The sequence below is a fragment of the Pezoporus flaviventris genome, unplaced genomic scaffold (assembly GCF_033815535.1).
Source record: "Pezoporus flaviventris isolate CSIRO_AGI_PZ_B2104156 unplaced genomic scaffold, CSIRO_AGI_Pfla_v1 ptg000002l, whole genome shotgun sequence".
NCBI classification, from domain to species: Eukaryota; Metazoa; Chordata; class Aves; order Psittaciformes; family Psittacidae; genus Pezoporus; species Pezoporus flaviventris.
The window spans coordinates 9,299,294-9,315,910 of record NW_026892550.1 but is presented as its reverse complement, the minus strand read 5'-3'; the positions used below and the strand labels follow the sequence as shown (position 1 = coordinate 9,315,910).

The window sequence follows — 16,617 nt, the reverse complement described above, 5'->3', positions numbered from 1 at the left end:
AAGCTTAAGAAATAACATAGGAGGACTATAATCAAGCCATACTAAGAGATTAGGAGTCAACAAGAGGATAAAATATCCATGTAGGCCACTGTCATGGCACAGTTACATTGGCTCTTCCATCTAGCTTTTTGCTGTTTGTGACACTGGATGTACATACAATCATAGAATCATAGAATAATTAGGGTTGGAAAGGACCTTAAGTTCCAACCCCCCTGACAGGGGTACAGACACCTCAGTCTATACCATGTTACCCAAGGCTCTGTCCAACCTGGCCTTGAACACTGCCAGGGATGGAGCATTCACAACTTCCCTGGGCAACCCACTCCAGTGCCTCACCACCCTTACATGACGGGGAAGCATTATTTTCAGCATAAATTCTACTTGATACCTACAGTCATCCTTTTTTTACAGCAAGTGAAGACACTCCTGATACCTTTAGGTCTGTAAACTGTGGGCAGTTTGAGTCCATTTTTCCTAATAAAGGTATTCTGCTCAAATATTTATATTCTTCTCTACTGCATCCAAGACAGTGTCACACTGTGGCCTTTGTGAAAGAAGGAGGGCAATTACACCTTCTGAAGAAAACAAGTTTAAAATAGGAGTACAATGTTCTGCAAACATTCTCAGCTACTTTTAGAAACAAAGCAAAACACCAACACTTAAGCTTTCCTGGGAACTTCTAAATTACAAAGACCATAATACCTTCTGGGGTAAAAAAAACACCAGTTCATTTAGAGAGCATATGTATATATATCCCCAAGCCATATGTTTGCTGGATGTGCACTAGCTTTCTTGGAACTGAAAAGGTTTAAGCTGATGATTTGAGGGTAAAAAAAAAGAGTATCATAGATCTGTATTAAAGTAAAGCTTCATCCAGCTGCTTACAGTGATACTAACTCCCCCTAGAAATGACCTACAGACCTTGATTATTGCTCTTCATGACAGGGTATTATCATAAATAAAATTAACCTTGGCATTTAACTGTTAACTGCTTCTTTTTGGACAAAAATTTAGTCTACCATTTTGAATAACATGCTTTGGGGGAATCCAGTTGCATTAGATTTAATTGTTATAAAATGTAACAATTTTACACTGTTCAACTCAGTGTTTGGCAGGTAAGGTAGCATGTGCTTGTTTTTTCTTTCTAAAGTGAGAGGATAGATGCAAATCACATTTATAGTGTGTGAGCTGTTTCTACAGGTATCTTGAGTATTGAGATGGGTTAATTTGCACCCAAGTGCCAGCTAGTCCAGTGAGAATGAATCTTTGGCTTTTATCAGTGTAAGTCTGTAGATGGATGCTTAAGCCATTTTTTATTGTTTCCTTCAGAGAGATGACTGGTTTAACTAGGTTTGAAAATGGGTGATGCTCAATCAACACACAAACTTGAAAGTGGGAGCAGGCACCACCTTCATCTGATGTCCTTTTATTTGGCACTGTTGGAAATGAGCAAAGAGTGTGGGAATTTTTGTTATTTCAGGATTGTAGGGTTGTTAAAAGCATGTAATTGACTCCAACTAGAACACAAGTTCTACCACAGTGTATTTTAGAGTCAAAGTTTAAAAAACAATTCAATCTGCTTTAGCTTTTAGTATCACAATGAAGTACTGGGCAGAAACTGTAGACAAAACTTCTGAGGAGATTGGGCTACATTATCCTATAATATTTTTTAATTATAGGCTGGATTTCTTCCTCTTCAGTGGGACTTCGTGCAGACACAAGACTGCCTTTTCAGTTCTCAGTACAGGTCCCACCTCTTGCTAGGAACAAGAAAACAAGTGATAAAACCAATGTAAATGGGATCAGAAGGTCAAACACATAAAATTCGATGTTGCTATAGCTCCAAAGATGCAGACAGGCATCTGTGATTAACTGTTATACCTTAAAATAAAGAATTCACATTCAACTCAGAAGAATGTGGGAAAAAAAAATAAATTAAAAAAAGCCAAGGATTTATAGCTGTATTTATAGTTGTCCAAGATTCAGAACTCAACATCCCTCAGGGCAATCCAGTTGTATGAGAAAACCAGCCCCAGAGTTATCAGCAGGAGCCACCAGGACCTGGGGCTGTGGTTTTAGCTGGCTCTTGCACCCTGCTGTAGGGGTCTCAGCTCCCTACAGGGCAGCTCGGGTCTACCACAGGCACCCCCTCCTGCCTCAAAATCCTCCCATTTCAAGGTAAACCGCTGTAGCTTCTTGTTAACAAAGCAGTGACTCCTGAACCAGCCGCACGCCTCCCCACCGTGCAGATGATGCCGCGGCGCGGTAGCCCCGCTCCTACTCCTTGCTCCCGCTCCCTCCCCGTCCCGAGGCCGCCGTGCCGGGAGGCGGTGCTGGGCCGGCGGGACGCGGAAGTGAAGCGGGGAGCTGGCAGGGAGCCGCCATGGGAGCCCCGCTCCTCCCGCTCCTGCTCCTCAGCCTGCTGCCTTGGGCCGATGCCAGCGGGGCGCTGCGGGCTTTCGTCGTCGCCCACAGCCACATGGACGTCGGCTGGGTGTACACAGTGCAGGTGGGGCCCTGCGGAGCGGGGCTGGCCGGGGTGGGAGCGGCACGGCACGGCACGGCACGGCACGGCACGGCTGCAGGCGGGGTAGGGGTGGGCCTGGCGCTGCCCCAGCCCAGCGCCTTCAGGCTTGTAAAACTCTCTGGAGTTCCTTAGCTCTGGCTGCGGGGTTCCGGCTGGTCCTGCACCACCGCCCGCAGAGAAACGCGGACATCCCTGTGTCCCCCAGGGATGCATCCCTGTCCCGACAGGTGCATCTCCTATTGGGAGTGTGCTCGTCGTTGCGGGAGGAGGCATGATTAGCTTGGGAACTGTACCCATGAATTTTAGGCTTATGTGTGCCTGTGTTCTGCAGAATGCTTCTGAGGGATTTCCCCCCCCCCCCCCCCCCATTGTTTTTTAAGGAAGACCTTCGCTCTGTTTGATGTTGAGCTTTGATCCTATAGCAGATTTTCTTGGTCCTTTTGTTTATCTTCTTACTAAGCCAAAACCCCAGGAAAACTTTGTGCTGTTTCCTAGAGAAGAGAGCAGGACCCAAGACCTTGGTGGCTGGAATAGGCTTGGAGCCTTGTCCCACAGAAGTGTAGGAGCAATGTGGTTTTTGTTAAATGAGATGTGGAGCAAAATAAGTCAGGTGGGGCATTAAGACCTTTTCTGTTTGTTAGTCAAAATCCTGACTCCTTCACCACCAGTATAAATTGCTTTCATTTTATGTGAAAGATGCTGTGGATACTTCACTCACTAGTGTGAAATGGCATCAGATGTTTAAGAGTAGCTGTAATAAAAGAGAACTAATGGCTCACCAAGGAATCCCTGCTGTGCATTTATTTGTCTTCCCATTTTTGGAAAGATTAGTGAATTTCTCCTTTAATACCTCAAACTCCTACTCAGAACTTGCAGGAGAGAGCATAAAATTAATTTTTGTTTTGGGTCAGTTCGTGGTTGAAGATCTCCTCAAGGAGAAATGAAACACATTTCTTTTTAAGAAGATGCAATTGCTTGAAGCCTCAGTGCCTGTGTTACTTAATCATAAGCATCAACAATTCCCATAGTAAAAAACCACAGAGGTTACCTGTGCGTCATTTCAAATACTTCTGTAGTAAAGTGAAACCTGAAGGTAACTTTGGAATACTGGTGTGATCCCAACCTATTTTACATTTTTGGTTTGCTTTGTAAGTAGGTTTCACTGGGGACTGACAACATACTGGTTTCTTAGTATTTCATTTCTCCATTTATAAAGTGCAAAATAAGGATTTTATTTATATTAGAATAGCAGCCTTCATTCTGTGCTGGAAATTACAGTATTGGTGGAGAATTACAGCACTGATTGTATAATAAAAATTGTTTTCTCTCAAAGCAAGCAATCTGTTGCAATCTGATAATAACAGTCGTACTATAACTTACACAAGCTGTGTCATCTCACTGATGTATCTTACGTATAGGAGTGAAAGACACATCATCATTGTCTAGAATGCAGTACAAAGCAGTTTTGACAACATGCTAGAAGTTAAAAATCTATATTTAAGTAGGTAAAATCTTACCTGATTGTTTATACTGGGTCACTGCTTATTGTTTCAGAGTATCTTATTAGCTGATAGAGGATGTGAACTGGAAAGAAAATGCTTATTATTGCTTGCAAGTATCCTGCTTTATGAGAACAATCGTTGTCATTCCCACCCAGACAACTGGGGCTTATAAACTTTGTGGGATTGGGTACTATCTTACTGCTTACTTCCAGCATAATTTGAGTCAGAATAAAGACTGGCTTGCCTTCATCACCAAAATACCTCAAGAAAATATTTCCAGTAAGTTTCCACACAGAATATTTTAGCGTTGTATTAAATTTGAAAGTCCTTGTTCAGCTCTTAAAATTTAGTGTACTCCACTTAACTATTAAGAAGTGAAACTGAGCTTGATGTTGTAATCATTGTACAGCTACTTCGAATTTAGAATGTATTGTTTGTAGCCAGTTGCCAGTGAAAAGTGAAAATTCCTCAGCAGTCATTGGAGTTTGACACTGTTGGGTATTAGTGAAATGTTAAAGCTATGCCCTTAGTTAAAATTTCACGTTGTGTTAAGCATCTAATCATAATCTTGATTTTAAAGAACCCTTAAGAGCTGATCAAGAGATTATCGAACAAGTAATTATTTAGATAAGCACTAGAGTATTTTAAGCCATTTGTCCTACACTCAAATGTTTCCCATTTTCTAATGACACTTCAGCATTTTTACAAAAATAGTTGGAAAGCGAGAGGTTAGGAATAGCTTATTTCTGATTTGGATCATGTCATTCCCTTCTAATGTCAAAATGCGATTATTCAGAATACCCATTAGTTTTTGGATGGGTGAGAGATCTTCCTGTCAATCACTTTCAGATGCATGTATTTTGGTGTGCATTCTTCAGCAAGTACCAAGAGTTTAAGTAGAAAATTGTTACGGTTAGTGTTAAAAAACCTTTCAATGACATGCTGATAACTTTGTTACAAGGAAACACAGACATTGCAGGAAATCCTAGAATCTTTGCTGCTGTCTTTAGACATTCTGTGTCTCTTTGAAATTAAGTAAAGGGTAGAAGACTGGGTCTGGTCAGCAGCAGTTGTTCTGGCAAGGGTAAGTGTACGTTAAATATCCTCGTGTACACACCTTTAAAATAACGTGATGCTATTAATTTGATACCATACCGTATCATAGTATATAACGATGTGATAGGTTGTTTGATGGATACAGCTGTCGTGTTTGCATTCCAGTAAAAATCCATAAGCCTCATTCTGGAATACCAGTAGCTTTAAGAACAGCATAGACAGGATAAATGCACAAATTCTCACACTGGGTGTTTATACATCAGCAGTCAAAGGGTTTGGTTTTACTGTATCCTAAGACATCAAGCCAAATGGAGTTATTTTACATGACTGAAGGTTCTGGGTCTAACAGTATAATACACAGCATACATATGTGTATAACTGTATTATACTGGTAGTGCACACCCACAGCATGAAGTCGTATTTGCTCTGAAGAAACAATTCTGGTAATTCAGGTCATCAAATGAGCAGAAATGGAAGAATAAAATGTGCACATGAGTTTTTTAACTGTGTTGGTGCAAAGTCTTTTATTTCATGACAATCAATGAGGGTAAGCTGTTTCTCAGTGCATCAAAAAGAAGGCCTGTATTGATTCCTGCTGATTTTGGGGGATGCTGCACCATGATCTAGTCAGGTCCCCAGTCAGGACATATTTTGGAGCATAGGGGCCAACAGACTGCACGTAATCAGAACTCAGACTTTCCAGGTGTACAAAGGAAGTGGGCAACAAACATGAGGTTTACAGTCTCTTTTCAAGCCCAATGAGTGTTTCAAACAGCCCATTTAATGTAGGCAAAACAATTTATTTTCTGCATTTTGTCTCTTGCAGGAAAGCATGCATGCTTATGCAGCAAATGTCTACACGTCTGTTGTAGAAGAGCTAATGAAAGGAAAGCAGCGCAAATTTATTGCTGTGGAACAGGAATTCTTTCGACTTTGGTGGGATGCGGTAGCCACAGATACACACAAGCAGCAGGTAAGTTGTACTAGAGCCGTGCTTCCTGCTAACAAAAAATCTGTGACCTTTTTCAGGGGACAAGGAAGGGCAAAGTGCTTCCCCATTTGCTTTTTACCCAGGTCTTGTGTAAGCTGTCTCTGAATCTGATACTTCTTGTGAAAGAAACATAACTCTAAAGGCAGTTGCAAGAGGTTAAAACTCCAGCTATAGATTAGAGCAGTAGGAGGTAGCAACCTTTGCACCGAAGACTCTTTAAACTTTGCAGTTTTTGTTTCATCAGTGACTGACTGACTTGGGGGCATGCTAGTATAAGATGTGGGTGATTCTGAAAGAGACTGTACTGATATCTGTACTGATATCTGTTAAATATCTGAAGCCTAACACTGCTCACAAGAAGGAACTTTTTTTCTTTCCAGTTAAGTACTGCTCAAAAACCTGCCATTCATAAACCAGGATGATGCAGCAAAGAGGTGACTGTAGATTCAATGTTTCTTTCCTAGTAAAGGCACTGTGAAGTTTTATTTGGCACTTCTTTCCTCTGGCATGAAACAAACATGCTGAAATCAAAGACTGAGCTGGTAGCCTAACCAGTTAGTCATGCATTGCACTGCAGTGCAAGATGTTTAAGTTTTGGACCCTAAAAGCAGAGAGTATGCTGGTGCCGCTACCCATAGGTACTAACTTGGAACTCCATGGTCAGTTTTCTTACCAGGGTCCGGCCAACAGTAGTATATTACTTGCAGTACTTTATATTTCAGTTTGCTTAAAGTGCTAGATGTTTAAAGCATCATATGAAAAAAACGAAACCTCTTGTCTGTTTTTTGGGCTTTTTTAACCTTCACTAAATTCTGAATCCATAACACGTATACAGCTGATCTGTGTATGAGAGATTTCACTGTGTATAGACAGTTCACTGTTATTGTGTGGGCTCTTTGCCCATACTTGCCTGTTGCAGGACAATTTTCTTGTCGGTTTTTAATTAGAGAACTGTACTTTAAGTCTTGGGTTGAGGAATTAAAGAAAATAGCATAGGAACTCGTTTGTGCAGGGACAGAAGAGTACGTTTAACTTTCTAAGGCAAGTTCATCTTATTTCAAGTATGTTATGCTGCTATAACCTAAATATAAAGGCCCAAGTCTCTAATATCTATTCTTGCTGTTATGTGGGATTCAAAAGAATAAGTGTGTGTCACATTTGACTTCAGTTGTGCAAAACTAGTACATATGAGTCACCCTTTAATTTTCTAGCCTAATTACTGATAATTGTTACTTTATGCATTTTTACTCAGTTCTCAAGTTACTTTGTAGTTGATTCTCTGAAAATTAAAATTATTAAACCAAATTGCTCTTATACCTGTGTGTGTCAAACATTGAATCTTTAATAATGTTTGACAGCTATGATGCTTGCTGGTAAGTGACATGTTTTTGTCATTAGCAAGTTGCAAATATTGGGCCTTGAAACTGGTTCGCTCTGGTTACTGTCCTGCTTTCTCCACTTGAGCTCTAGCATTAATGATTTTCTGTAGTACAGGCTTTCTGGTTTTAATTTTCCTATTTTATTCCTCCCCCCCCCCCCCTCCCCCCCCCCCCTCCCCCCCCCCGCCGCCTTTAGTGGTTTACTTGGAATACAGGATTTAATTCTAGTTTCTTTTGGAATGTCTGCTTCGGACTCAAATAATAGTATTTAAAACTAGTAAAAGGTACGGCCAGGTACTGAAGCTGATTTTGCAATTCAGATAGGGAGTGACATGTATTGCAGCAGTATTCAGACAGACATGAACCTCTTAGTTCTCAGTATATGTTATTTCCACAGTATTTTCTTGTGTGAAGAGTTCTGTCACTTTACCCTGGCTTGATGCCTGGGTCTTTTAAATAGTGTAGCCGCTTCTATCTGGTTTTAGGGATGAGTTGATGTAAGTATAGTAGTAGGTGTCCCAAGGACCACAGGTATCTTCTGCTACTGTAGCAGCCTGCTGCTTGTAGTACTGCTGAATCTGTTTCCTCGGTTCCTCCTTCCTTTTGCCCAGTTCTGGTAAGCAAAAGTGGTTGTCATTAAAGACGTTTTTTTCCTAGGATTGGATATTAGTTAAATTACTTGAATTATTTTTCTTGTTTTCACCCTGACAGTGGTTACAGAAAACTATTAAAAAAACATTTCCATGTCCCAAAGTTTGGATCACAGGTATCTTTTGGACATCCATCCAGATGGGGAATAACAGCCACAGATGCTTTTAATGTAGGTCAGGACCATTTCTGTGCTGACACCAGATATCAGTTATCTGGTCTCCCAGCATGCTAATCAGTCACCACAGTCAGCTAGAACTAATTTAGGAATGCTGAGCCCTGAAGCGTTTTCACAACATTGTGAACAAGAGAAATGATTATAATCAAAATTGACAATCTGGCATCGTATCTGAGCAGACACCGAAGGTTCCTGGGGAAATAAACATAATAGCTCTGGAACTGGCATCCTGCATGACAGATTTAAATAAATAAAAAAGGGGTGGGAGTTAAAGGACCTATTTATAAAAACTTCCTTTATATAAACTTTCTTTGTTGGAAGTTCGAGCTATCTTTGAAGTTTTAGGTAGTGAAGTAACTATAATAAAAACAGAAGACTCCCTAACACTTCTAGAAAGGGACACAAACTATTACTCACTCCCTCCAAACCACCACCCTACACTTCCTCTGGCACATTTGCTAAAAGTTGTACTTGTCAGCATACAGTCTTTCATAGCATACAAGCAGTACATGTTTGGAATTTAATACATATATGCAGTTCAAGCATGCCTGTTTCTAGTTTAAAATGCATGCCTGTTTAAAAAAAAAAAAACCTTGAATAGCTGAACAAGTCATAATATATTGACAATTTTTAAACTAGGAAAAAGAGACCAGAATGAAAGTTAGCAGTGGGTTTATCAGGCAGGCAAACCTGCTACATGTGAAAGAACTATTTCTTAATATACCATTCTGTCTGTCACAAATTGAGCAATCTGTCTGTGCTTTGAAGGCAAGGCAGATGCATACAGAACAGAAGGGATATGTTTGTGGCCACAGGGTGATGGTAGACCATCTCTCTCCTAGATCCCATAAATCTCAGTTTTCAAACTGTTACAGAAGTAGTAGACTAAAGGAAACCCTGGAAGCCTGGCCGTTGCTGCTTGCATGGGTGTCCTGGGTTCAGCAGTAGCAATCATTTTTTCTCCTTAGTAGCTGGTGCAGTGCTGTGGTTTTGACTTTCGGCCTGGGAACAGCGCTGATAACACCAATGTTTTTAGTTACTGCTCAAAGTCTGACCAAGGACTTTCTGAGTCTCATGCTCTGCCAGGGAGGAAGGGAAGCCGGGGGGAAGCAGAGACAGGACACCTGACCCAAACTAACCAAAGAGGTATTCCATACCTCAGCATGTCATTCCCAGGATGTAAACTGGGAGTTACCCAGAAGGGCTGACTCACTGCTTGATTAGGCTGCCTATGGACAGGTGGTATTGTATTCTCTTCCCTTGTTATTTCCCTTATCATTATTATTATTGGTCGTAACAGTAGTGATCTGTGTTATACCTTAGTTGCTGGACTGTTCTTATCTCAACCCTGGGAGTTGCATTCTTTCGATTCTCGTCCCCGTCCTTCCGGGAGCGGGGGCAGAGGGAAGAAAGCGGGGGAGTGAGCGAGAGGGATGCATGGTTCTGATTTACAGGCTGGGCTTAAACCACGACAATGGGGCTGCATGTTATTCTCTCATCGAGCCACCCAGTGTCTTCACTAAGCCAAGACAGATGCAGCAGGAAGAAGACTTTGGGAGCAGCACTAGTATCTTCTGGTATCTAGTAGCACTAGTATCTCCATCTCTAGTTGTCTTGAGGTAGTATCCTAGACTGCTGCAGTGCAGTGTTATAGGGACATGTCTGCTGTTTAGACAGTATAAAGGCACAGTAACAGCCCTACTGAGAAACACCAGAAGGTTAGGGTCTACCTGACAGTACATCCTTTGTGCTTGCTACCTGGTTTCAGTGTAAACTGGGTAAATCAGTGCACTGTGCAGCACTTAGCACTTCACTTCCTCCCCACCCACCCACCCTTCTTCTCCTTCTGATAGCACTCAGTACAGTTGGCCTTTTATCCCACTTTTGTCCTGGATGCCTTCCTGACAAGTTTTGTGTCTGGGTGATGTGCTGTGATCTGAAATGAATTTGCAGCCTTTTTGGATAAGACTGAAATGATGGTTATGCTTTGTGCCTTAATTTCAATATTGTAGGTTCATCAGTTGCTTCAGGAGGGACGACTGGAATTTGTCATTGGAGGGCAAGTGATGCATGATGAAGCTGTGACACTAATTGATGATCAAATTTTACAGTTGACGGGTATGCATGTTTGCATTTAACTTGTGTTTTTCATTGTTATGACCTTGGGGGGTTTGTTTGTTTTTCATTCCTCCACCCGAAGATTGCTATTATTTTCTTACTCTTTAAGAGCTCATTAAAGCAAGTCTTACTTCTTACTTGCTGGTGGGTTATCTGTATAAAAATCTTTGCTTAAAAAAAAAAACAATTCAACAGTTCTGCAGTAAGGAGAAGGGTTATTGAAAGCTGTCTTGCAGTTTAATTAATGTCAGTTATAAACTCCTTTGAAGAGCACAGCCTTTTGTGTGTGTGTGTATTTGAGAGCTTAAGGTCCTGGGAAGACAGTTACGGCAAAATTGAAGATATGAAATACTCTGGAAGAAAATACCTGGTAGCAATTAAGAGTGTAAGGAGATTGTATTGTTTAGAAACAGAAAGTCCTCTGCAGAATACAGGCTACAGAACGTCACTGAGATCATCTGAACTTAGTTGAAAGACTTGCTTGATGAAGAAACCCCCTTTTTGTAATCATGATCACCAGCCTCTGTAGAAATAGATGCATATTTCCAAGAGATGCACTACTTCCCATTTTAATCTGTAAGCTTCTGCTTCCAGCAATTTATATGTTATACTTCTCATCTGATGGTCTAAAGAGTCTTTTAGTATTTAGATTTATATCCATCTGGTTAATGAAAAAAACCAGGATAAGTCATGCCACCACTGTGCTATAGATGTCATGAGGGAATAGCATAGTTCTGGGAGCAGGAGGGGATATATTAGCACCAGCAGTCTGTCATCATTCATGTAAACCCTGCCTATTTCAGAGCTACACTCTGGGCAGCTTTCTACATAGGAGAGTAAAGAGTCAGAAAATACTTTTATCATTTGCTGAATCTGACTGTGCAGCACCACTGACATTGTTCCTCGTCTGTGGGTGTTTATCAGGAGCACAGGGAGAGCAGCAACTTTTGTATCTCAGTCACCACAACACATTCTGGCTGAGAGGAAGAGAGAGGATGAACATATTTTTTCTCATCTGACTCCTGTGTTTAAAGGTTGTTATATGGGCTTAGTACACTGAACCTAGACTTCTCCAAAGAACACACTAATATTAACTGAAGACTCCTACTGTTAAATGCAAATACAGCTTTTTCTTTCATTAAATTTAGTTGCAAAAAACATTAATTTAATATTTCATTCTGTGTGTGAACAGGTTTTTTTGAAGACAATTCAGGTTAGGTAATTTATTCAGCAGGAACAAAAAATATTAATAGATTTTAAAATTCTCATTTATTTGTCCTGAAAGCACTCCACTCAGGTTGAGTACATACAATCAGTCGTACACACAATATGTCCTTGTACTGTGTGTGGAGTTCATCTTGAGAAGGCAAGGACAGTACGGACATTTGGGATATACATTTCACGTCTCCTCCTGCCTGTTCAGCTACCCGAGTTTTGGAAGAGCCTTGCAAACTTTGTTTAAAATATGGTTCAGTCAGGAGAGTTAAAACAAACACATTTTGAATATTTCCACTAGAGAGTATTACCCGTAGGAAAGATGAAGTGAAAAGAGAATGCCTTGCAACCTCAGTTATTCAAATGTGATATTAAAATTTGGAATGGAGTTAGTCCAAACTAGGGAAAATGGGGTTGTATTTTCAAATAGTTCTGAGCATGATTCCAGACCTATGAAATTAAGATCAACAAATTTATATTATATTTTTTGATGAGGCGGATCCTAGCACGATATACTAGAGTTCTGAATAAAACCTGCTGCTTAGCTGGTTATTCTATTTTCATTTAAATGGTTTGTCCAAATTTCTTGTCTGGTCTTTCTAGTTTGGGGGTTTCTTTTTTTGAAACTCATTTCAATACAAAATTAATAACATTGGTTGGAAATAACATATTAAGATTGCAATTAACTTTTGGCTTCTTTCTTCTTTTTACAGCTGAAGATTGTATTCATATTAGTTTTGTTTACTGGATGGCTTCCTTGTCCCTTTGTTGTTGATATGAGACTCAGATTTTCTGAGAATGGGTGGTATAATTTAGGCAAACATAAATTAGATCCCAGCATGTTTTTTTTATGCAGCCTCCAACATGGCTATTACTTTTAACCTAATCTGTATCTAAGTACTTTTTCCCAGGCCTGTCTCTAATCATAATTCCTTTTTGTTATTCATCTTTTATGATGTTAATAAGTTATACTTGCAGAGCAAAATAAATATTGTCAGTGTGGAACTTTCTGCTGTGAATCATTAAATTCCTGAAACTTTAAATGCTTTGGAAAACAGCAACAAAGAGCTAACCTTCAACTGCTTATCTGTAATAGTGTATGCCTAGTAAATTTATAAAATGAACTTATAAAAGTGTTCCTAACATAAACAAATCTTGTTTTGCAGAAGGCCATGGATTTTTGTACGAAACTTTTGGGATCAGGCCTCAATTTTCTTGGCATGTTGATCCTTTTGGAGCTTCAGCTACAACGCCAACTCTTTTTGCTCTGGCTGGTTTTAATGCTCATCTTATTTCTCGGGTTGACTATGATCTGAAGGCTGACATGCAGAAAACTAAGGTAAGAATGCCCATAGAAGTGTAACCCATTACCAGTCTCTATTTACATGAAGTTAAGATAAGCATCTCTCAGCTCTATGCAAGGAAATGTGGGTATTTCTCTTCTGAAAGTGACATGCTGATTGCATATGTTAATGGTGAAATACACTGAGTCTGTATAATAATATGGTCAGGTACTGTCTTCATGATTTCTCATTAAAGATAAAATGCAATCTAGGCTGAAGAAGATGCCAAATACAGCCAGTTGGGCAAGGCTAAGTTGGTTACAGTGTTGTCATGTTTGGGACACTTGTTTGTGCCTAAAATTGATAAGTCAGTTAGAGTGGCAACTAATCATGTTTTTACCAAATTCAGTTTTGTTTCTTGTTCTGCCTTCTCTCACACTGCTTCCCATGCACAGTAAATGTTTTTCTTTTCCTACCACAGTGTTGGACCCTGGTCTGTCAGCAGTTATACACTAAATTATGTGAAAATAAGGGGCTGTCACTAGTCTGAGGTAGACATTAGGCGATTTTTATGTATCTTGGGTGAAGCTCGAGTGTCTCTGAAGAAGACAACAGAACCATAGAATATGGTGAAGTCAGGACCTCCCACCTTATGTTTGCAGTGGATTGTGATACTTCCTTTCTCCTGAAATCTTTTATGAGCTTTTAACAGTCTTTTCCCATTGTTTGTTTGGTTTTTGTGGTTTTCTTTTTTTTTCCCTGGCACCTGACAGTCTGGAGGCTTCCAAAACTGTACAAATTCTGTTTCAGTTGATTAAACATTGATTCCCATTGACTACAGTGCAAGTCAGATCACATCTGGATCTTTCTTAGTTTATAGGCGTTCAAGTCCCACTGAAACAAGTGAAGTGTATTGCCTGTGATAAGCTAGGCTTACATCTGGATTTTAGCAGTAAGCTGGCAGCAGGCTGCCTCCTCTTCTCCATCAGTATGAATAGCGAGAGGCAACACAATAGCCTCCTATACATAATATGTGACCTTGCTTGGGGTACTATTGGCTGGTCTCAAGTAAGAACATCTAAAGTATTACAAGTGCTGGAAGTGAAGATGGGCAATCTGAAGTCTTAAGTTGTTAATGATGGTATTCTGTCCTTGTCATCAAGGGTAATGATTTCTTACCTTTTTGTTTTCCAGAAACTTCAGTTTGTATGGCAGGGCTCTCCTTCCTTATCTGAAAGACAGGAGATCTTCACCCATGTTATGGATCAGTACAGCTACTGTACCCCATCTCAAATACCTTTTTCAAACAGGTCTGAAGATTCCTAAATAGACAGAAATACTGATCACTTCTGAGAGTTTATACTGGTGGAGTTTAAGTATTTTCTTTGCCTGTTTTCATTCAGCAGTATTCTACTTTTTTCTCCTGACCTATAGTAGGCCAAGGAGATTCCTAGACTCTGTAGGTCTGAATCAGGATTACAAAGTATCCCCAGCTACCCACAATAATACCTGGAGTTTGCTCAGTTCCTAACAATGGAATGCTCAAAAGTGACACTACTGACAGGCACTAAAAGTACTTCAAAATAATTGACAGACTTAAGCATAATGTTTTCTAGCACCAAGAAGCTTGGAACACAGGTACAACTTTGAGATATATATATAATGTCAGTCCTTATAAAACAAAATAGAATAAAAATGTGAAACAAATCAGTTTCTGTAAACAGGAAATGTCCAAAGCAGGACTGGGTTTCTGTTTCCCTATCTGGAAAAATGCCAGGAAACTCAGTATTGGCTTGGCTATTGCCAATTGATTTTCTGTGGGAGATTTTCAGCATTATATTGAGCTAAGATTGTGTATATCAACTGTGTACAAACTAAAGTGACTAAAAATTTCCGTTTACTTTGTGAAGAAAATCCGAGATCTTCTGAAATGTTTATTTTGATCACTGGCTTATCCAGTAAAATACTGTGTAAATGAAGTCTACTTGGGGGAACATCCCCATTGTTACAAAGCTTGCTGTTTTGTACTACAAGTTCTTTGTTCTGTGCCAGCAAGCAGCAGGGACTTGGAAAGTTGCACAGTGCAAAAAGAAAACTAGACCTTCTCCCTGCCCCCCACACCCAAATAAACACTAAAACCCAAATATTAGCAATTAATATAAACTGCTTTTGCTTCTTATTCCCTGTGTGTCTGCATTTTATCCCAGCACCATTTAATGTGTTTTTCCCAATTGAACAAATCCTGTTCATAGCCTGCTGCTTTCTCCTTCTACTTAGGTCAGGATTTTATTGGAATGGAATTGCAACTTTCCCAGATCCACCAAAAGATGGTATTTATCCAAACATGAGTCTCCCTGTCACAGATACTAACATCCATCTGTATGCACAAACCATGGTGTCAAACATTAAGGAGAGAGCAGCCTGGTTCCGAACAAGTGATGTTTTGTGGCCATGGGTAAGTGCCCAGTGATCACATGGGTAAGTGATCAGCATTTGCTTTGGAAGTGGCACGTGCACCTACAGCGTGGAGAGCAGGTACATGGTACTTTGTTGCTGTATGTACTGCAAAAATGCAGGTACAAATTATATGATGGAAATTGCTTTTCTAATAAGTGGGCTCCAAATGAATAATTAACACTGATTTTTAAAAGCTAGAACTTCCTTCTGCAGTCTCCCAGTTCTTTACCAAATCTTCCACCCTACTTAATATAGAAAAAAAATGTGACAAGATTGTGAAGATTGCCTCCTGCAAAACTATATTTTGCAGTACTGCTCCCCATTTTGCTCCCCTTGATTTGTGTATTTAAATATCTCTTTACATAAATGCCTAGCATAACATAACTCTATGTTAACAAAAATGATAGCATTGGAAGAAAATGTATTGCCCATTGGGTAGACAAGGTCTTCTATAACTGATTGGTAATCATTTTCTCATACAGTCTTCATATTTTAGTTAGAAACTGAAGCATAGCCCAGCTTGGTCATCCAAACACTTTTTTCAGCAATATTCTGTGTTAATTAGATCCTACATGTACACATAGCACTGAAATGCTCTCGCAGGTTTTACATCCTTAGGAAACAGTAACTTTTCCTAAACTGAATGTAGAATCTGGTTTTTAATTTACATTGATGCTGTAGGTCTCATAATTACAATATTGAAGGAGGATGTGTGTGGCTGTTTCACCACAATATCTGTTGTTGCAAAGAGAACTAATGTTTTCTGACTGGTGCAGCTCTGAGTCACTGATTTCTTTTTCCCCTGTGTTTGTGACAGTTGCTTATGTTGATTTTTATTTTTGTTCTAAGAGGGTGAAGGGAGAAGTAGGATATAATACTCTGCAGTAGTGCTATGTTGAAATGGGGAGGAAGTTTTGAATAGTACAAATAAATTCCAAACGTCTAGATCCAAACCTGCAGTTTTGCAGTAATACAAGAAAATTTCAACCTCTGACTTCCTGATTTGTGTGCTTGTGCTAATGAGTTTTAAACATAGTAATACAAGTTTGTTATTCATTCATAATACTATAAGGAAGAAGATCTTTACTGTGAGGGTGGTGAGGCACTGGAACAGGTTGCCCAAAGAAGTGGTAAATGCTCCATCCCTGGAAGTGTCCAAGGCCAGGTTAGACAGAGCCTTGGACAACATGGTCTAGCATGAGGTGTCCCTGTGCATGGCAGGGGGATTGGAACTAGGTGATCTTAAGGTCCTTTCCAACCCAA

The 16,617-nt window shown here is 39.9% G+C and overlaps 1 protein-coding gene across 2 annotated transcripts in view; it reads left to right on the top strand.

Moving 5' to 3' along the window:
- Positions 1-2,327: 2,327 nt before the first annotated feature.
- MAN2B2 (mannosidase alpha class 2B member 2) overlaps positions 2,328-16,617 on the top strand; it is a 35,010-nt gene continuing 20,720 nt past the window's right edge. The window contains exons 1-6 of one of the 2 annotated variants that reach the window (XM_061468576.1): positions 2,328-2,509; positions 5,912-6,058; positions 10,294-10,399; positions 12,781-12,953; positions 14,092-14,207; positions 15,175-15,352. In XM_061468576.1, the coding sequence (XP_061324560.1) occupies positions 2,384-2,509; positions 5,912-6,058; positions 10,294-10,399; positions 12,781-12,953; positions 14,092-14,207; positions 15,175-15,352 (846 nt within the window). In that variant the 5' untranslated portion in view covers positions 2,328-2,383. Of the gene's footprint in view, positions 2,510-3,531; positions 3,676-5,911; positions 6,059-10,293; positions 10,400-12,780; positions 12,954-14,091; positions 14,208-15,174; positions 15,353-16,617 lie in introns of those variants that run through there. The other variant, XM_061468583.1, reaches the window with a different exon arrangement.